General features: G+C 39.6%; 2 protein-coding genes across 2 annotated transcripts; one reads left to right on the top strand and one right to left on the bottom strand.

Annotated features, from left to right (window-relative positions):
• Positions 10,091 to 11,306, bottom strand: LOC109829394 (pentatricopeptide repeat-containing protein OGR1, mitochondrial-like). The gene has a single exon (XM_020396518.1). It carries the CDS (start codon positions 11,121 to 11,123, stop codon positions 10,188 to 10,190), a length of 936 nt encoding a protein of 311 aa, XP_020252107.1. The 5' UTR covers positions 11,124 to 11,306; the 3' UTR covers positions 10,091 to 10,187.
• LOC109830184 (NADH dehydrogenase [ubiquinone] 1 beta subcomplex subunit 3-B-like) lies at positions 12,603 to 18,068 on the top strand. Its single transcript, XM_020397363.1, has 2 exons — positions 12,603 to 12,873; positions 17,800 to 18,068. The coding sequence occupies exon 1, from the start codon at positions 12,657 to 12,659 to the stop codon at positions 12,849 to 12,851; it is 195 nt and encodes a 64-aa protein (XP_020252952.1). The 5' UTR covers positions 12,603 to 12,656; the 3' UTR covers positions 12,852 to 12,873; positions 17,800 to 18,068.

Genomic DNA, 22,179 nt, shown 5'->3' with positions numbered 1-22,179 from the left:
ACAAAATGGAAATCCACCTCTATGTGCTTCGTTCGTGCATGAAACACTGGATTTGCTGTTAAATAGGTAGCTCCAAGGTTATCACACCATAATACTGGTGGTCGCGGCTGACACACATCCAATTCTTTCAGCAAGGATTGTACCCACGTTGCTTCAGCTGTCCCATTAGCCAAGGCCTTGTATTCAGTTTCAGTGCTGGACCGAGATACTGTGGGTTGCTTGCGTGAGCTCCATGAAATCAGGTTGGGACCTAGAAATACTGCAAAACCTCCAGTAGACCTGCGATCATCCATGCAGCCAGCCCAATCGGCATCTGTAAACACACTCAGAAGTGTAGAGTTGGAGCGCCGGAGGTAAAGTCCCGTAGCAGCTGTTCCCTTGACATATCTTAAGATACGTTTGACTGCCTCCCAATGTACATCAGTGGGCTTGGAAAGATATTGACATACCTTATTAACGGCAAAAGAAATATCTGGCCTTGTTAATGTAAGATATTGCAAACCTCCTACCATGCTTCGATATTTGAAAGCATCATCATCATCCAGCACTGTTCCACAATCACGAGCAAGCTTATCTGTGACAGACATGGGGGTTGAAACGCTCTTACAATTCTCCATGTGAGCTCGGTGAAGAAGGTCAGAAGCATATTTGTGCTGCATCAAGGTGATTCCCCCTGAATTGTAGACGACTTCAATCCCTAGAAAATAGTGCAGCTGTCCAAGATCTTTGATCGGAAATGAGGAAGACAGGGCGCGCAGCAACTGATCAACTGCTGATTGAGAAGAGCCAGCAACCACGATGTCATCCACGTACACAAGCATGTAGATAGTGACGCCCCCATGATGAAACAGGAAAAGAGAGGTGTCGGCCTTGGAAGACTGAAAACCAAGCTGGAATAATCTGTCGCTAAGTCGTGAAAACCAGGCACGAGGCGACTGTTTTAGGCCGTAGAGCGCCTTTTGGAGTTTGCACACATAATGAGGCCGACGGGAATCCTCGAAGCCAGGGGGTTGCTGCATATAAACTTCCTCATCCAAGAAGCCATGAAGAAAAGCGTTGCTTACATCAATCTGTCGAAGTTGCCATCCTCGTGACATAGCTAGGGCAAGAATCAAGCGAACCGTTGCAGGCTTCACAACCGGACTGAAAGTATCCTGATAGTCAACGCCATATCGCTGAGTAAAACCTCGTGCAACTAGCCTCGCCTTGTGCTTATCAATAGAGCCATCCGGGTGCTGCTTAAGTTTGAACACCCATTTACATCCGACTATATTAACACCAGCCGGCCGGGGAACGAGAGCCCACGTGTTGTTCTTCTGAAGTGCTTCAAACTCGGCTTCCATGGCAGTGCGCCAAACAGGCTCAGCGAGAGCCAGTCGATGTGAGGTGGGCTCGGCGAAGAAAGCACGTCTGTTCGGATCATACCGAACTGTTCCGTCGGTGAGCTGCTTAGGAAACGATTTTCCGGTACGACCACGTGTAGTGACACCATGTGGAGACTGAACAGGATCAGTTGGAACAGCAACATCGCTCGCAACAGCAGGCGCGGGCACAAGGTTGCCGGGTTCTTGGGCCAGTTGAGGCCCAGGTGCAGGAGGTGGTGCAGCATCGATGCGAGGCGGAGGCAACGTGGGCACAAGGTTGCCGGGTTCTTGGGCCAGTTGAGGCCCAGATGCAGGAGATGGTGCAGCATCGACGCGAGGCGGAGGCAGCGAAGATTCTGGACCGGGAGGCGGTGTAGCAGGTCCAGGTGTAACAGGCCCAATGCTGCATGTGCCCGGGACGTGAATCACAGGCGCAGGTATGAGCGCCGGTGGTGGTGGAGCTGCAGCTGCATTTGAGGTGTTAGACAACAAGAGCGATAAGTCATAATTTCGCATATGATCATTTACAATTACCGGTTCAGACTGAGGAAAGGAAACAGCACTGGACAAAGAAGATGGTGCGACTGAACAAGGTGAGGTAGCAAACGGAAAACGTGATTCATCAAAGATCACATCACGTGATATGTAGATCCGTCCAGTACTTTTGTCCAAGCACTTATACCCCTTGTGCATGGCACTATACCCTAAGAAGACGCATAGTTTGGATCGGAAGTCAAGCTTATGAGAGTTATATTTGCGAAGACTTGGCCAGCATGCACAGCCAAAAATGCGAAGAAAAAAGTAATCAGGTGTTATGTTGAGGAGGCGTGTGATGGGTGTAGAGTTGTTTAGAGTACGACTGGGCATGCGATTGATGAGATAACAAGCTGTCAAGAAAGCCTCATCCCAAAACCGAAGAGGAAGGGAGGAGTGCGTAAGGAGAGCCAAGCCTGTTTCAACGATGTGACGATGCTTTCGGTCGGCCACTCCGTTTTGTTGTGATGTATGGGGGCACGAAACACGGTGCAAAATACCTGAACTCTGGAAATATTTATTAAGCCTGTGATACTCACCACCCCAATCAGATTGAACAGTGCGGATTTTGGAATTCAAAAGTCGCTCAACATGTTTTTGGAAATTATAAAAGATTTGTTCAACATCAGATTTATTCTTAATAAGATAGATCCAAGTATAACGACTGTAATCATCCACAAAACTTACATAATACTTAAAACCTCCAGTAGATGCTTGAGCTGGCCCCCAAACATCGGAGTGAATAAGCTCAAGTGGAGATGTGGTGACACGAACAGAATTATTATAGGGGAGTTGATGACTCTTTGCACGCTGACATGCATCACACACAAAGGACTCATAATCAAAAGGACAGTCTAATTTATTCAAGATGGACCTAACAATTGTGGAAGTAGGATGACCAAGACGCTGATGCCATTGCGATGACGACACCTTGACACTGGACGATGCATGATGGGAAGTGGTGGAAGAGGAGCGGCTGGACGGCACTGGATAAAGACCTCCTCTGCTCCTACCGCGTAGAAGCGTTTTCTTCGTGGCCTTGTCCTTAACAAAGAAAGCATCAGCATGAAATTCAATGAAGACATTATTATCAGAAACAAGTTTATGAACAGAGAGGAGATGCTTATTGATATGAGGAACATGAAGGATATTTTTAAGAGCAAGAGGACGATCTAAACCGGAAATTGTAGAATGACCAATATGGGAAATATGCAAACCTGCTCCGTTGGCCACTTGCACCTGATCCTTGCCATGGTAGCGCTCCTGGATGGACAGCCGATCTAGATCACTCGTAAGATGATCCGTAGCACCAGTATCAATATACCAGTTTGTGTCACCGTTGTAGCCTCCCGTGGTCGCACTGTTTCCACCACGATATTCATCTGGCTGATAGGAGTGATTGAACCTGTTGCGACAGTTCAACGCAATGTGGCCTGGGATGCCACACACTTGGCAGCGAGGGCCACCATTGTTCCTGCCACGGCCGCGGCCTCGTCCGCGACCACCACCGCCGTTGCGGTAGTTATTCCTATGGTTGTTGTTGGTGGTGGTGTAGCCGTTGTTGCTGTTGTTGCGACGAGGAGCGTTGGATTCCTGGCGCGTGACGTTGTTGGCGGATGACGTGAACTCCGCCGTGCCGCTCATCAGCGTGGCTTGGGTCTCATGAGAAATCAGATAGGAGTAGAACTCCGGAAGAGTCACCGCACGCTGATTGCTCAGCACAGTGATGGCGGTGAAGAGATCACTATGGCCCGGCCCCAGACCGGCGAGTATGTAGCCGATCACCTCTTCATCGGACATGGGACGTCCAATGTGCGCCATAGTATCAGCGAGTCCCGTCATCTTCTGATAATACTCTGCTGCGCTCATGTCGCCCTTTCTCGTGTTCGAGAGCTGCGCGCGGATCTGGATTGAGTTCCCGCGGTGCTGAGCGGAGAACATGGTGTGGAGTGATGCCCACAACTGGCCGGACGTGTCGATCTGACGGATGAGTTGAGGCAGAACGTCCTCTGTCATTGAGGACAGGAGGCCACCAAGAATGGCCTGATCCTGGACGATCCAGGTAGCACGGGCAGGATTCAAGACCTGCCTTGCATCGGTGTCGGTTCCCTCAGTCACCATGGCGACGGGCATCGGTGTAGTGCCATCGAGGTATCCAAAGAGCTGGACACCCCGTAAGATGGGAACGACTTGCGCCTTCCAAAGCAAGAAATTGGTGCGCGTTAGTTTGCAAGTGATAGCAGTAGCGATGGTGGAAGACTTGATGAAAGAAGACATGGTAGAGTCGCTCGGGGAGGAAGCCAGGATGCCGGAGATTTGTGAGGCGCTGGAACCCGTCATGGTGATGGAGAGGGTAGATTGGAAAGGCTCTGATACCAAGATAAGAAATTGAATTTGCCTTCACAATTTCCCCGTGGGTTTTATTCTCTTTATATAGACAATTTGTACAAGGTAGGGATTACAACAAATCCTAACAATCAGATCCTATATAACAGCCCAATCCCTACAATCAAGCTATGCCATGATTTACATGCCTATAGGATTGCTAACTACCTTGTTTACAATCCCTACAATCATGCTATGATTTACATGCCTATTCGATTGGGCTAACTACCTTGTTTACATTCAGATGGCTGAAAAACATGGGAAATACCTGGTGTTACACCTAGTTGTCGGCGTGTCAAGAAAAAGAGGTGTTCGTTAATATCAGAGATCGAGTACGGAGCAAGACACAAGGGTGGTTCGCAGCGTTACTTAACCACAAGCAATTCCGACATACACCATGAGCTGCTTCAGGTTGCCTGACCAGTTCTGCAGGGAGATTGAGGCTATGGTTCGGACTTTCTGGTGGGGAGGAGGGGATCGCATGCAGACGCAAAATGAGTGTGGTGTCATGGGAAACACTGTGTGCAGCAAAGATGGCCTCCGACTCCATGGTCATTCAAGGTTCAAATGCCGGTAAATATGTTGTCATCCTCAGCACGTGTGTATGAGCTACTATTATGAAATAATGAAGGATGGAATAAAATCAAAAAGCTTGTGTGGAGCCTTTGTCATGGGACTCTTCTAGTGCAAGAAGCATTGAATCGGCGGCGTGGGTTACGAATTACTGAAGGTTTTTGGATATGTGGATCAGTAGATGGTACTATGGAATTATCCCTTTGCTAGCTAGATTGGTGCGTGCATGTGCAAATTTAGCTCCTTCGTTTTAGCTTGAAATGGCAGAATTTACATCAAAGAATGGATTCGGGAAGCGAGGAAAGTAGTGGCAGAACATGAATTTGATTTTATTTGTGCGATCTGTTGTCTATTGTGGAAAAATAGGAATGATGTTAAGCATCAATATTGGAGAACAAGAGAAGCAATGGACCTGGTTCTTGGTGCAAAAGATTGCCAAACAATGTTGATTGATCCTCAGGAAACTTTTCCATTGTAAAGTTCGACAATTCCAAAGTGATGGATTCCCCATAACGCATGCGACGTGAAAGTAAATGTGGATGGTGCAGTATTTGCAGAGTGGAAAGCAATTGGCAATGGGGGTAATAGTGTGAGATGCTAATCGTTTTTCTATGCAGGATTGTCAAAGTTAGTTCGCGTACATGGGAATGCAGAGTATGCATAGTTTTCAGGCTATGGTGGAAGCTACACAGTTTGTATGCGACATAGGATTTAGAAAGATTGAATTTGAAGGTGCCGTTGAGCGAGTTGTTTGAGCTATTCGGGCTGAGTCCATGATGTTTTCGCCTTTTGGTCACATGATCGAGGACATGCGGATGACGTGTAGCTCATTAGATTTTTGGAATGCTTTAGTTATTCGTGGAAATGGTGCTGCACATATCTTAGCGCGGAAGGCTGTACATCTCGAAAGCTTCCAAGTATGCTTTGAAGACCCTCCAGATTTTTTGCAAAAAGTATTATCAAAGGATAAAAAGGAGGAAGAAAGTTTGCTTTAGCTGCATTGGTTGTTTCTTGTTTTGAATTTATTTTATTAGTAATGTAATTTGTAACAATAAAAAAAAGGATCTTGTTTACCACTTTGGTATTTAAAAATGCTCTCGCGTCTTTTTTGGTACTTAAAGTGTGTAAAAATGACAATTATGTACAAAAGCTCGTCCGCGTTAATTTCTTTTGACGGTAACTATTGAGAAAATTTCTTCCACCCAGCCCCTGAGAGCAAGTGCAGCAAGCTCCCAGTTGGGAGTCCTAGTCAGCAAGCTCTCAAGCATTTTAGAATAAAAAATTAACAAATTAAGCCTTGAGAGGCACTTCTTCTTTTATGGAGCTCCAACAAGCTCCTGGTTAGGAGCTCCAACAATATCAAAAACCTCTATTCTATCAAAAAACCCTATTAAAAAAACCCCTCTTCTATCAAAAAACCCCTCTTCTATTGCAAAGGTACAAAAACAAGGAGTTTTTTGTTAAATTTTTTTTTAATAGCTTGGGAGCTCCGTGGCACAAAGCCCTAGGCTTTGTGCCACGGAAGCTCTCAGAGCTCCCTTAGGAGCTTGCTGGAGCAAGTCCAGCAAGCTCCCACCGCCACCTCAGCCTTAGGAGATGGGGTGGGAGCTTGCTGCACTTGCCCTGACCTCTTAAATTTATTGTAATTTACGCCATTTTTCTCCTTCAGCCAAAATTTTCTGCCCTTTTACCCAATAAAACTCTCTCTCTCTCTCTCTCTCTCTCTCTCTCTCTAATCCCTCTTCTAACCTCTCCCAATTCAAACCCAAATCCTAACCCAAAATTCAAATCCAAGCCAAAATTCAAATCCAAACCCTAATCCGAATAAGGGGTTGATCATTTAGATTGGAGTTTGGGTTTGAATAAGGGGATGTTGAAGGAGTAGAAGAAGGGGGCTTTATTGATGAGAAAGAAAGAGAAGGTGAAGAAGGATTGGATGAATAAATTTAAGTTGAATGAGCAGAAGGGGGCTTTATTGATGAAAAAGAAAGAGAGGGTGAAGAAGGATTGGATGAATAATAGGTAGAATAAATTGAAGGAGAAGAAGAGTGTAAAATACAATATGTTTAAGAAGTCAGGGGCTGGAAAAAACACTTCTCGCCAGAAAAATGAATACTGATGAGTTTTTTTAACCATATTGCCATTTGTACACACTTTAAATATTTAAAGGATGCCGGAGCGTTTTTAGATACTAGCGCTTATGCACGTGCAATGCACGTGGTTAGATGTCAAAACTATTTTTTTAAATTTATTTTCTTACTATAAAATAAGTCAGATTTATTTTGAATTAAATTTTATAAATATGGATTATTATTTTTGGCATAAATTTTATTTAAACATTTAAAAAATGAAATAGTTTTGTGTGTAAAACATGGATCAATATATTTTTATATACTTCCATACACAACATTATTTTTTTAAAATTTGTATATATCAAACTTCATGTAGCATATTTATTTATCGGATTAAATCATCGATGTCCAATTTGTTTATCCTAGTTATTAAATATAGTGTTAAGTTTGAAAAAAAATACAATAATATATTGTTGATGTGTTAATAAAAATATAACCAAATACTTAATATTAAGATGACTTGTATAAGCTCAGCACAGAGCAAATACTTTTCACAAAACTGGAAGACATCTTAATTATTAATAAACTTAAAATAAAAAAATAAATACTAAAGATTAATGGTGACTCTAGTATAATTTTATATAATAAAATCATTTACATAAGCATATTAAAAATTTTGCATGAAAATCCCTTTTAAAGTTCCTAATTTTACTCAAAAATTAAGTTTTACTATAAAATATTCAAAAAAATATTATCCTTTATTCGTTCTTTATTCATAATTCATTGAGTTAAGATCAATCATTCTTCATCTTTAAGCGTATTAAAAAGTTTGCATGAAAATCTCTTTTAAAGGTTCCTAATTTTACTCAAAAATTAAGTTTTACTATAAAATATTTAAAAAATATTATCCTTTATTCGTTCTTTATTCATATTTAATTGAGTTGAGATCAATCATTCTCCATCTTTAGCTTTTTCTTGGGCAATTTTATGGTAGTGCCTTCATCATCTACATCAATTGTGATATCATGTTGGTATATAATAAAGAGCTAAAGATAAGACACGAGTCTAGAAATATATTAAGATATATTTGGATCAATCAAATTATATTATTACTCATAATTGATATGCATCAGAGACAAAATGTGTTGACAATCTTAAATACAAACAACCCTCAAGATATGCATCAGAGACTATTTGGGCCCTCTAACATAACTATTTTAATACAAGCAACTCTCAAGATTAATTTTGAAAATCTCTTGGTGCCAGAATAAACACTAACAAGTTTGCAGTGGAAGATAGGGGAATGTAATACATTCTTAAGAATTATAAATCTTTACTTAATTTGTTTATAATGACAGGATCTCATTATTAACTAACTACAAGGCTTAGTACATTATTTTTTTAGTGGGCGTTCAAAGTAGACAGAGGACCCATGTTAGTCCTCATCACAATGAATGTTATACAATCTAAGTACAAAGGAAAAAAAAAGGGTTGATCAATGGTGTAGTTTGTGAGGGAAAAACTCCAACAGCTTAATTTAGGTATATGGATATATTATAGATGGAATTGAGAAGGGTGGTTTTGAAAACAGTGGTGTCTAGGGGTAATTAATATGATTTTTGTTTGTATGGTTTTCTTCATTCATTTTTGAGATATCTGTGGTCTTATGGATATATATAGCTATAGCATTGCTATTCTCTTTTAGTTTTGTGGAAGGGTTTGAGCATTAAAAAAAAATTATCTAATCCGGTTAAAATAGGATCATATAAGTTAAGCCTATACATAAAATTGATTTTAACCAACACATATATGTAAGTATTACAATTGGCATTAAGATCTAAGATACGTGTAAGATTCTCTTTGACTTTTATACAAACAATATCTATCTAAATAATAATAGTATAATTAAACTTTGTGATCTGAAAAAAAAATCAAATATACAATATAATTAATTACTTTAAAATAATCTAATCTAATGTCTTCTAATAAGAAGAAAATAAATGAAAGTGATGTGAAAATTGTTACAAATTCATAATTCATAATTTTTAAACAATCTAATATTATCTAATAAGAAGAAAATAACAAAGGCACATATATGTTGAAGGAGATGAAAGTGCTATGAAAAATTATTATAATTTCCGATCTTGAAAAAGATCAAACATATAATATAGTTAATTACTATAAAATAATCTAATCTAATAAAGAGAAAATAGATGAAAATGTTGCGAAAATTGTTGCTATTTTATAATTCATAATATTTAAACAATCTAATCGAATCTAATAAGAAAAAAATAACAAAGGCACATACCTATAGAAGGAGATGAAAGTACTATGAAAATTATTGTAATTTCTTGGCTTATATATATTGGTATGCGATGTTGCATGTGAGAAGATAACATTGTAAATAGAGTTTTATTTAAATAATAATAGTATAATTAAATTTTAAAACTAATTATGCAGTACTATGAACTACTTGAATTTTAGTCGGTGAGAGATCGTCACATTGTGTCCTTAGATCGTAGCGGTTTATTTTAATTTTTCTTTTTTATAATTTTGAGAATGACTTTTGTCTCTTTAATTTCTTTGATGGATTTTACAAATATCTCGTCCACACTATGTACATTTGTAGGTCTGTGCTATTTTTAGATTCGACCTTTAGGGCAGACATTATTTATTTCGTTAATTTGTTTAGTTTTTGCATATACACCCTATACATTTGTAAATTTGATATTCAATAATTTCATTAAGGTTTACATTTCAATTTAAACTATATCCTTATCTTCATACTGTGTATATCCAATAAGAAATCGTCAATTTATCAACTTACTATTACTTAATGGAAGGGTATTTTTGTCTACCGAAAGATTTTCCCAAACTCGTGCTTTTAAAGGGAGTATGATCAAAGTGGTAAACATAGTCTACTTTAAATACCAATTTGATAGTTTAGCCTAGATTCTTTTGTTTGGCTCTTTGAGTTGAAAATTGTTGCCAATAAGCCGACGATAATTCATCCAACGAAATTTATATCTTTGATTTTCATTTATTGGAACGTTCCGCCAACTAAATGCCATTTAAATCCATCATTCAAGCACATTCATCCATTACTACTGATTTAACCAAAAAAAGAGAACATATATGCAAAATAAAATTATAGGCATTAATATACAACACCATAAGGCTTTTCCCCAAAATTTCTTGGTTCAGCAACTCAGCCGAACAAAATTAATAAATAGAATACAAAAAGATAAAACACTACGCATCACCAATAATCTCCGCATGAGCATTCTCCACCCTCAAACTGATGAAACCTCGCTCTATCCCGTACTACAATCACTCTATTGTAAGCCTTTGATATAAACTTAGCCACCGTATGACAATCCCCACAAATCCTAAGATTTTTTATCACGTGTATTGGTGCACAATCTTTTGTACTAATTAACCCAAAAGCAATAGCAAGCTTCTCACTGTGATGATACAACGCATTCTCCTTCTCCTCCTCCCCTATGTCATGCAACACATTACTCACATCCGGTACATATCCTAGCCCTTTGATTCTTGACCCGATTTCGTCCAATTTTCGGTATATCGCCTCCCATCGCTCGTGCCCCTTATCGCCGTTGAGGAACTTGTGCGCAACGCCTTCGATCTCAGTGTAACTGAACCCTGGCGTCTTCCTGACATCGTTCCTGACCATCTCATCTCTGACCCTGTCAACGTCTGACCACCGTTCTTTTGCTGCGTAAACGTTGGACAAGAGCACGTAATCTCCGTCTCCGTTTGATCCCATGTCACGGAGCTTATTAGATGCCAGCTCGGCGAGCTCAATGTGGCTGTGGGTCTTGCACGCTCCGAGTAGAGTTTGCCAGAGTACCGCGTCTGGTTCTATACCTGAAGGCATTGACGTTATTACTTCGTGTGCTTCGCATAATCTCCCTGCACGACCCAAAAGGTCGACAATGGTGCCATAATGCTTCACGTTCGGTGCTACCTTCATTGATTTGAAAACACGAAGCCCGTCGTCTACAAGGCCCGCATGATTGCAACCACATAGTACCGCCAAGTAAGTAACCGCGTCAGGCTCGGCAATCCCTGCTCCGAGCATCTCATCGAACAGACGCAACGCTTGCTCTCCGCGCCCGTGCATACCAAAACCCATCAATATCGCATTCCACGAAACAAGCGACTTCTCCGCCATCGACCGGAACACGGCCTCCGCCCCGCTCCACCGACCCGCACTTCGCGTACATGTCGACAACCGCGTTACAAACCCGCGTACCCGAACAAAACCCGTTCTCCCCGCGCAAACGCGACGACCGCCTCCCCTTCGCCCATCATTCCGAGCTGCGCGCACGCGACAGCGCCCCGATGACCGTAATTCGTTCACGTCTCTCTCCCTCGCGCCGGCCCCGTCGACGCCGGCCAACCTCTTGAACGCCGCCAGCGCGTCGGCCGCGCGCGGGTCGCGCCCGCGAACCCGAGAATCAGGGCGTTCCACGTCGCGACGTTCCTTCAGGGCCATTTCGTCGAACACCCGCTCGGCGTAGGTCGAGCGGCCGGCACTTTGGCGTACGAGTCCAGGAGAGTGGTCGCGAGCATGACATCGGCGAGGACGCCGAGCGGGAGGGCTTGGGCGTGGATCTGCGAAAGGAGGGCCGAAGGCGAGAGGGCGGGCGCAGGCCTTGAGGGTGAAGGAGAGGGAGAGGCGTCGGGGCGATCGAGGCGGGAGGAGAGCGGGCGAGGAAGCGGGAGTAGAAGGGGAGGGTCTGGAGGGGTGGGGGAGGCGGCGAGGCCGCGGAGGAGGGAGTTGAAGTCGTTGGTGAGGGGAGGTGGACGGAGGAGAGGAGGGAGAAGGAGTAGGGGAGGGAGGGGAGGGGAGGGAGAGGGAGGAGAGGTCGAGGAGGTGGAAGCGGAGGGGAGGGGAGGCTTGGAAAGAGGTTGGTGGTGAGGAGGTGGGGGGAGTTGTTTTGAGTGGGTGAGGGTGGTGCATTTTTTTGAGGAGGGCTCGAGGCTCGTCGCCATCGACGGACGCAGGTTTGGGCGCGGGTAAATTTTTAACGCCCGACGCTTAACTAAAAGCTTTGTTGTGTTCGCGGGGACTATCTGCGCTCAAATACCGGAAATTATAAATAAGCTCTCAAAATTATATCAAACATCCTTGGAAAACCTTATAAATGGAATTAACATGTAAGGGGTTAAAAAAAAAATCTGAAAGTGTAATCACATGGTTGTGACTGATCTCTCACCATAGAAATTTTGAACAAAATTCTGATCTGTCATGATTTATATTTATTGTTTTATTTGTTAATATCATTGATAAGAATGTTTGATAGTTCTAATAGTTCTAGAGGTTTAGTACAAATTTCTAACGTTGAAGTTGAAGGAGATTATCTAATTTATCGAGTTTAGAGTTGGTGAGGATTTGTGAAATTTTGCTCATTAATGTAGCCGGACCCTGTTAGTAGAGATCCGTTAACCATTTTTTTTTATTTGTAAAACTCAGGAAGATTTTTGTGCAAAACCCTTCACATTTCACGGTGGTTTTGTGAATTTTCTCGAAACAAAAGCACAAGTTATCTGTTAATGTGAAAAATAAAAGGTCTAAATGTAAAGAATTGAGGGATGCAAATAGCAAAAAACTGGGGTCCTATCTCATTTTTGACTATTTATGCAAACCCGACTTAAAAAAAAGACCTCGACTTTGACACAGAGATCAGACCCAAAATCGAGAATGGCGAAGCCACTGGGAGCAACGGGCGAGTTCTTCAAGCGCAGAGACGAGTGGAGGAAGCACCCATCGCTCACCAGCAACCTCCGCCACGCGACGCCCGGCCTCGGCATCGCCCTCGTCGCCTTCGGCATCTACCTCGTCGGCGAGGCCGCCTACAACCGCATCAACCGCTCCGATCCTCACTCCGGTCAATGATCAGCGGAAACCCTAACCAAAGGTCCAATCTTTACCTTCCAATCTCGCAATTTCTGAGATTTTTGTTAAAACCTAGGGTTTGGTGGAGAATTTTGGGATTTGGGCTTGTTGGAAGGTTAGATCACTGAAACAAGAGGGTTTTAGATTGGTTGAAGAATTGGGTGTGCGCTGGATTATTATTTGAACAATTAAAATTTAAGAGACTTATTATGCATCCTCTCTTTGGTGTTTATTGTTTGCGATTGTATCGTCTATTTCAGCATTACTTGATTGATTTCTTGTTGATAGTTGAGCTGTTTATTGTTTGCGATTGTATCGTCTATTTCAGCATTACTTGATTGATTTCTTGTTGATAGTTGAGCTAAGAAGGCTTCTATTTCAGCATTACTTGATTGATTTCTTGTTGATAGTTGAGCTAAGAAGGCTTGGGTTAGGGAGCCTGGTTACTAACATAAAGGGATTTGTGACTTGAGTAATTAAACAAGAGTAATTCGTAGTTACGTGCTAGAGGAAATAGTGGCTAATGCTGCAGAAGAATCATGGGAGGGTGTTTCAATCGTCCACTTCCATATCCTTGCAAGTAGTGATGGTATATTACTCGATTACATTGTGAGGAACAATTGTTGGTGATGTGATGTTCGATGTTAGTCATTTGTAATTTCGTCTTACCGGAGGTGAGCTAAGAACCATGGATTGGCTAGAGTGACAGAAAGGGCACAGCGAAATACTAGCCGATGATGATAGGATATATATCAAATGCTATCATGTTGTATTTGATATCTTTGTTGGATTATGATCGAACTTAAAATACAACTCCGAATGTTAGCAAAATATCATAGATAGATGAACAACATTTTGCTGGTCTCCTCAAATGGTGAAAGCTTGATGATATAGCCTCAAATGATGATAGGATATATCAAATGCTATCATGTTGTATTTGATATCTTTGTTGGATTATGATCAAACTTAAAATACAACTCCGAATGTTAGCAAAATATCATAGATCGAGGAGCAAAATTTTTCTAGTCCCCTCAAATGGTGAAAGCTTGAACAATGAGCTTTTGTTGCTCTTCGAGGAGTGGCCTCTTCCTATTTTTGAGGTAGCATATTTGATTTTGGATACAAAGCATTCTCTCTCGTATGAGAGAGAAAGGAATCAATAGCGGGTATATGTTCCCAGAATGCCCCAGCATTTGCTCCTGTTGGAGCTTCGTGTCTTCCACCTGACGTATTTTTTGCTCGATTCTCTCGAGTATCTCGGCGATATTTATGATTTTTCAAAGTCTTTGTTTCATGCTTCGTTGTTTGGCACTGTCTCCCTTTTAAAAACAGAGATTGAAAGAAACTTATATTTATAGAGGAACCCTTTAACTCTTTCTTATTATTAGCAAGATAGGTTGTCTTGGGCCTCTTGGCTCCATAATATGGATCATTTCAAACTAAAATTATTGAACCAATCCACTAGATTGAAGTGTGCTGCCTCCTACTGGCTTGCATAATTACAGCCTAATGGAATCCGTCCAACACGGTTTGTGAGTTGACTCAGAGGCATACATGGGCAAAGGTCCCCTAATGATTATCATGATTGCATCTTTCACCCTAGGCCCTTTTTTCTGCTATGGGGACTACCAAGTCTTGGCTCATCATTGCATCTTGCAGTCGTCCTAGGCACCAAGTTGAAAATCATGTTGAAGCATGATCAACCATCTCATATAAAATGAGTACCCCTCACTCTTTGGTTTCGACATTCTTGACATGTTTGCAATTGGCTATGACGAGTTGCTAGTTGTGTCCAGGGTCAAAACTAGTATTCTAAAATTATTATTTTCCATTTTCAGAAGGTAGAGTTTCAGAGTGACATCCTTCATGGAGTTAAAAAAGCCCTTTTTGACAAGTGGCAAAGTGAAATAGCCCCTGAATGAGTTGATGCTAAAAATGATCCGGGTGATCTGGCGAATCTAATGAAGATTTATGGATTGTAATTGGAGAGCAAAAGGTATACTCTATTTGTTCAAGCTCAGCTCAGTTCTTTTGGTTGAAGGTTTAGGAGGCTACATATTCTCTAAGAGGAGCATTCCAGGTGTAGGTTGCCTCATGAGGGGCTTGGCTTCTTGTTCTCATTCTGGTGCAATAGATTCTCGCGTTCAAGAGCTTTGATTGGCTGCCTAAATCTTCTTTAGGGGGACCCTTACGACTATCAGTAGTATAATGATATTATGACAATCTTTTTAGGGAGAAAACAATCGAGTCTGGCTTAAGATTTTTCCCGAATGAAGTGAAAATAGGGCCACTGAAACACGCTTTGTGCTCTCATGAAAGACTGTATTATAGGATATATGGATGAATGCTTGATTCATCTCTGACAGGAATATGGTTTACTCGCTCTCTTGGAATGATCCATGTTATGGAACTAAGGTAATTTATCTTATTAATAATAAGAAAGAAAGAGTTAAGAGCCTTACCTATAAGCAGAAGCTTCTTTTAGTCTATTTTCAAAGGGAGATAGGTCTGAACAGTGAAATAAGAAAGAAAGACTTTAAATAGTCATGGATATTACCAGAAGATTTGAGAGAATTGAGCAAGAAATACGTTAAGTGGAAGATGTGAAGCTCCAATGGGAGCAAAAACTAGGTGCGTTCTGGAAACATATGCCCGCTGTTGATCCCTCTCTTATACGGGAGAGATTGTTTTGTATTCAAAATCAGATATGTTCTTTCGAAAATAGGAAGGTGACGCTCATTGAATAGTAGCAAGAGCTCATTACTTGGGTTGTCACCTGCTAGGAGACTAGAAGAATGTTGCTTCTCAATTTATGATGCGGTTTGAAGGAGGAGAAGTAGTGACAAACTTTGTAGTCTAGTCTTTCATTTTCATTCTTTGTTTTGTTTGTGTCGGACCTCTATGCTATTTGTGCTTGTTGTGTGTTTAGTTAGTGCATGTAAAGTTGATGTGGTGTCTCTTTCATTATAGTGGATATCTATAAAAGCATATCTTTATATGATCAACTATACCACCTGCCATGTGAATATCTATCTTGCAATCTATGTGAATATCTATCTTGCAACACAGACTCTATTTACGACTCTATTTGAGATGCAATATCGATATGTCTTGCCCTTCACAAAAGAAGAATGGAATAAAACTCAAAATTTGATGTTCTACAACTCAAATAAGGATGCTTCTTGATTAGTTAGATGGACATTAGGCTAAGGATGCTCCGTTCTGCTACCTTTGCCGTTTCCCATGCCTTTTCCATTATCTGTAGAATATCCCTCAACTGATGATCATATTTCAACGTTTTTCGGAATAAAAAAATCCAACTGGAAAATTTGTCAACACTGTAGGTACTGGCTTACCACAACCAAAAAGTCACCCCTTGCATCTTTTAAACTGCTATCCTTTGACTGCTTGTGTTAAGCAAATCACTTGACTTCTGATTACTCCTTCAAAGCCTTTCTACCTCCCAGCCTTCATGCTAGGCCAAAGCCTGACCGCTATTCCTTACTTTATTTAAGGCTTTTTTATCCTTGTCAATACCTTGCATTTGACACCCCCTAGAGCAGAAGGGGGAGAGTAAATCAATACCAAGGTGCTAAATGCAACTGTTGACGGCAGGTTCTATTGAAAGACGAGCTCCTACTGTTCCAGCTCGGCTTGTGGGCTTTGTTGATGCTATACTGTGACTGGCTTTAGAGTTATGAATGACTCTTTCGGTGAGGCTATGCAAGAAGAGCTTGGTGTCTTTCTGGCTTGCCTATTCCAATTCTCATAAAATCTCTATCTTATTAAATATAGATAGTATAAACTTCATTCAACAATTGAATTGCTTCTCAATTCTTAAATTTAATCATCATGGCCAACTTAATCCACTTAAGCTGAGCTACTATACGTCATGACAAGAAAAATCAATAGTAATTGTACAATTTGAGACTATAAATGTCATAACTATTGTTCTTTTTGTTATGAAATCAGTCTTTCCATCCTAGAGCGAACAGTTGGTATAACAATCTATGACATCTAGCTACTCTTTTGATTTCCTTGGATCATTTTTGAGCAATCAACTGTCAGTTTCACTTTCCATCTTGGTATTTGAAATTTCTTCACAATGTAATTTATTGCTCATTGCCTTTTTATCAAAATGGAATTGTCTTAGCATGCAACTCTGCGTTGAGCCGGCTACATGGAAGATTTGGTGAAATTTAATCAAACCATTTTTACCCAAAAATTTTATGTGTTCTCTCCTTCTTTTTCTCGTTATTTTTCTTCTTTTCCTTTAATATACTTCCTTAAAAATTGTGTTGTGAAGAGAAATGAAATTTTATGTTGCTTCAATTTCATGTGTTGTTCATGGTTAAAGAAGGCTCATTAAGCAGGCAATTGTATATGTAGTATGGTTTTGCTGATACATCTTGTAGATGTGCTAGAGTACGCCATTATGTAGATGCGTAACTAGAAAATTTTATCCTTTTTTCTTGCACTAAGAGTGCATTTATAAGAGCTTAGATATTGCTCCTATTGAAGATAAAAATGAGCGAAAATCGATTGAGATGGTTAGGCCATGTACAACAGAGGCCACAAAATGCATCCACTATGAAAGGTGATAAGATTAGAATAAATGGAGTAAATAGGTCAACCTAAGAGAACATTGTTGGAAGCCATCTAGAGGGGTACAGTGGTGGTTAACTTGATGGAGGAGGTGGTTAAACATATTAAATTGAAGAATAGGTTTCACGTAGCCTACCTTATTTGTGATAAAGCCTTCGCTGCTGTTGTTTATGTGTCATTGTATCTCCTGATAATGTGTGTATTTTTTAATCTTATATTTATCTCATATCATCAAGTCTATACTTTTCTAGACGTCTATAATTATTATATTGTCAATGCGACACTTTGAAACATTATGAAAAGGTTTTATGTCTGAAGGAAATTAGTGGGTTTTTCTTGGCAGGTTTTGCTGAAAGAATTTGTGGACCTTTTCCAGGATTGTTCTTTTTCATGTCGTGGCCTGAGATCGCATATTTCTCAAGACATTTGCTGGTAGAATTTCTTATAGGATGTATGAATGCATTGCCTTCATTATGTTTCTGATAATAATTTCCCAACTAGGGTCATAACACTTCACATGTAGTAATTTACATTCTATTCTGCAAACCTTGACATCCTCAGCATCTATAATATTTTCCTGATCTGTCTTTATCATTAGGATGTCTCACTTTATTGATTGATACACTTGTCAGACAAATTGAAATTTTGCGTTTTATGTTATTATTGTTGTTATTTATAAGACATCCGATCATTCATCATCTTGCTCAACTATGGGTTTTCAAGATTTGGTTGACGCTGCACGTATACTAGTCTATGACCTGAAATCTAAACCTCAGTGATATATTTTCATTTATACTCATTACTGAGATCTGCCATAATTATCATTTATGGATCATACAATATTTGTCCAGTAATTCTTCTGTAGATTTATGCCCTAGTGAGAGTACAGATTTATGCACTAGTGAGAGTACGTGCACTTAAAAGATTTGTAGCCAATTTTCGCATTTATTTGTTCATCCGAACTCATTGTGAATTTGGCATCATAGATTGTTTTCAATCTGCTCAATATGATGTTGTAGCCTACAGTAGTACTTATTTCTAGTAAGCTTCATGAAAGTGTGAGGACTGAAGTCTATAAAAATTGCTCTGTCAACTTTGCCTTCGTAGTAAAGGTTGGCTTTTGAAAAATAGCTTGATGGCATTTTATTTGACGGACCATCCAGTGAATAAATTCACAAAAGAAAGAGAAGAATCTGGATTGAGGGAACATGTACACCGAATAACTCAGAACTGTGAGGAAAATACTACAGTAGTTGTTTGCAATGTAAAGACTTGAAATGTTTTCCTCTTTTTAACTTGAGCTTTGCCAGAATACCTCAGTCACTTTAATAAAGAGTAAAGGTTCTTTTAGAACAACCAATATAATGACCTCTCGAACATCTAACATAGGATATTTAATGGTCTTGATCCATTTTATGAATAACGGACTCAATGCACAAAGGGAAATTTTGTAAAAAATATCGTTTTTACTAAATAATTAGCAAAATCAACCATTTTGTTAATTATTTAGTAAAATCGATATTTTTTTGGTCAACAGATGTTGGCCAAAAAGATGTCGATTTTAAAAAACGCCCAGCTCAGAACATACGGGACTATTAGTCCCGACTAATCCCATACAGGACTACTAGTCCCATATGTTTTAGGTGAACTATATAATGACCTCCATGACCTCTTGAACATCTAACATAGAATGTTTAATGGTCTCGATCCATTTTATGAATAACGGACTCAATGCACAAATCGTCAAATACATTAGTCTATTAGTATATATCCTTTTAATACGCTTCCCCCCAAAAAAAAGAAGAAGAAAAGAAAGCAACGAAGTTACTGAATTATTTATCGACATCAACCGTGAATCAGCCGAGAGTGTAGAAATATCTGGATGAAGTGCGGCGTACACTTTTGTGAAGCTTTATTTCTTCAAAAGAGACGCATTATTAGGTGACGTATAGACAACATTTACCGAATCTTTGGAACATTTTTCATGCTACATTATTTACTGTAGCATTTACTTAGCACGAAAAGTACTTTTTTGGGGTCTTCTTCGAGTATAGAGGAGTAAACGTACACGCAGAGGTGCACAAAAATAACCATACCCCAGTAAACATTCGTATCCAATAAAATTGTGGATATGATTGCTAAAATTTGTATTTAATAGGATATAAATATGGATACAAATATATAATAAAATGTTCATATTTGTATTAAAAATGTCAAAATATATGTTAGTCATCCAAACATCCTGCTTATAACTCTAATTTTTAAAATAGTAAAATTGAGATTAATTTTGATGATGAATCAATCTAATCTCCTCCTCGTCTTATCCAATCTTTTCCATTCCATATAATATTTTCTTTTTCATGTCTAACCTTTTCCATTTTATATCATCTCGTACTTTGATAATCAATCAATCTCTTTTTTTTTTGTGTGTATCCATGTATATCCACTTGTATTTTAATAATCAAGTGATCTCATATCTTTTTTATATATATGCATGTATATCCATTTAATATCTCTACTTGCTCCATATTATCTTGTATTTTGATAATCAAGTAATCTCATATCTTTTTCGTATATGCATGTATACCCATTTAATATGTCCACATGTTCCATTTAAAGGGAGGTGACTATAAATTGATCAAAAGCAAATACTAACATAATGAGCACCATATCATGCTAATTGGTAGGCAGGGGTGGGCGTGGGCGTGGGCCGGTTCATGCCTTGATCCGGGCGAACCTGGCCCGCTCGGATCAAGGTCAGGCCAGGTCCAACTCGGGCATACCCGGGTTAGAATGGGTCGGACCTATTTCTCTGATCCTGGGTTTGGGATTTGAACCCGGCCCGTGTGTTTTTATATTTGTATCTATTAAATTATATTTAAATTATTTTTTTATTTTACTCTTTATTTAAAATAATATATACACATACAGTGACACGCATTGTACAAAAATAAAACATCACAAACACAAAGAAATACGTGGTTCGGAGTTCAATGGAAGACTTACGTCCACAGGAAGTTAATAACTTTCCTTTAGTTTAAATTTAACTTGCAAATATAGAAAGAAAAATGAAAAAAATGTTAAATATTAACATTTAAGGAGCCAAATTCCTCTAAGTTATAATCATCAAATCTTCAAGAAAAGGTCTTGTTTGCTATCATTGTGATAGTTCTTCTGCATTGAGTCAGTCCTTTAAGCGCACACATCTCCACGTGTGCTGAGCAGTAAGTTGTGTTTTCTATTCGTAAATGACTCTCTCACCTACTGAAAAGGCACTTTCTGATGCTATCATGGAAGTAGGAGATGTAAATATATCTCCAACCACCGTAGATAAGGTAGTTGTGGGCCAAGTTGGGTCGACGATAGACCGCGTCAAGGTGAGTCGGGCCGATTTTTTATCCCAAATCTGGAGCTAGACCCAGCCCGACCCATGACTCACATATATCACAGGCCGGGTCAAACCCGGCCCACTACGGGCCAAGCTAGATTGTGACCCATACCGAGCTAGGCCCTGTCGACCCGTGGGTCGGGGTCGATCCGCGCCCAACCCTGTTGGTAAGCAAATACTAACATACTAGGCACAATACCTCAATTGATAAACAATAACTAACATAATAAGTACCATATCTAAATTGTATGGAAACCGTACGCTCCCTTAGTTAACATTAAGGAATGAATACTTAAATTCAACAAACATTAAGAAACATGAAAAAACAAGAAAACATTAAATATTAGGCTTGTGATTGTTACAAGAGAATAATCAGAGCAAAATTCATACTAGTGCAAAATACATGGCACCGTAAGGTATTTATATGCTATTTAGACCATTATTAAATAGACTTTCTAGCCTCTTTTGCATACAAAAGAGAGGTTGTTTGGATAATGTCTTTAACTTTTTCTATAATTTCATGAGAATTAAATAGGGTTCGAGATCTATCATGATTAGAAGATTGTATCTTATCATGATTAGAAATTTAAATCGTATTACAATTAGAAAGTTAAGAAGTTAAGCTAGAGATAGAACTTTGTCAACACGGATTAAGCGATGAAAATTATCCCGAACCCAAAATTGCATACACCAAAACAAAATTTTTTTTTTTTTTAAGGAAAGAAAGAAAATTAGTTTTTTTTTTCTTTTTAAGAAAATTAATTTTTTTTTTCTTTTTAAAGTAAGGAAAAAAAGAAAATTAATTTTTTTTTATATGAGAAGATAAAGAAAAAGAAAAATCCTAACTAAAACAAATCAAGGCAATCACTTTTCAATCAACTCTAACTCTAGGGTTTAGCCTAACTCCACTAGACCAGCTCCTAACCAAAAATTCCTACAGTGAAAAGATCAAAGTTTTACCCAGGTAGTTAGCCAGGTAAGGATAGTACTAGAGGGTGATCAAAGATCAATTAAGTACCTCTTTCCTTGCGGAGCGCTTTACGCAACCCCTAAACCTTGCCTTAGACACCAACTATTCTGAGAAAACTTAAACCGTTCACTTAAGGATTTCTTGTTCCTTATTGAGCTCGAATCCTTAGGGGCCAACGTCTAATGAGTTTTAGAAGGCTTGGGTTTGTGAAGTGAGGAATTAGTGATTTGTGGGCTAAGGAAAGGGTGATGAAATCCCTTACCTTATCTTGATTGGGGTTTTACCCTTAAGAATGATTTAAGTATGTGCCAAATCAAGTGCAACAATCACTTTGGTGAATTCCTACACTATATGAAATGCAACCC

Source organism: Asparagus officinalis, chromosome 2, assembly GCF_001876935.1.
Source record: "Asparagus officinalis chromosome 2, Aspof.V1, whole genome shotgun sequence".
Lineage (NCBI taxonomy): Eukaryota > Viridiplantae > Streptophyta > Magnoliopsida > Asparagales > Asparagaceae > Asparagus > Asparagus officinalis.
Note: the sequence above shows the minus strand (reverse complement) of the source record. Positions and strands in the feature narration are given on the sequence as shown.

Coding starts and splice junctions, on each gene's coding strand:
- LOC109829394 (XM_020396518.1), bottom strand. CDS start 11,123: ATGGCGGAGAAGTCGCTTGTTTCGTGGAATGCGATATTGATGGGTTTT.
- LOC109830184 (XM_020397363.1), top strand. CDS start 12,657: ATGGCGAAGCCACTGGGAGCAACGGGCGAGTTCTTCAAGCGCAGAGAC.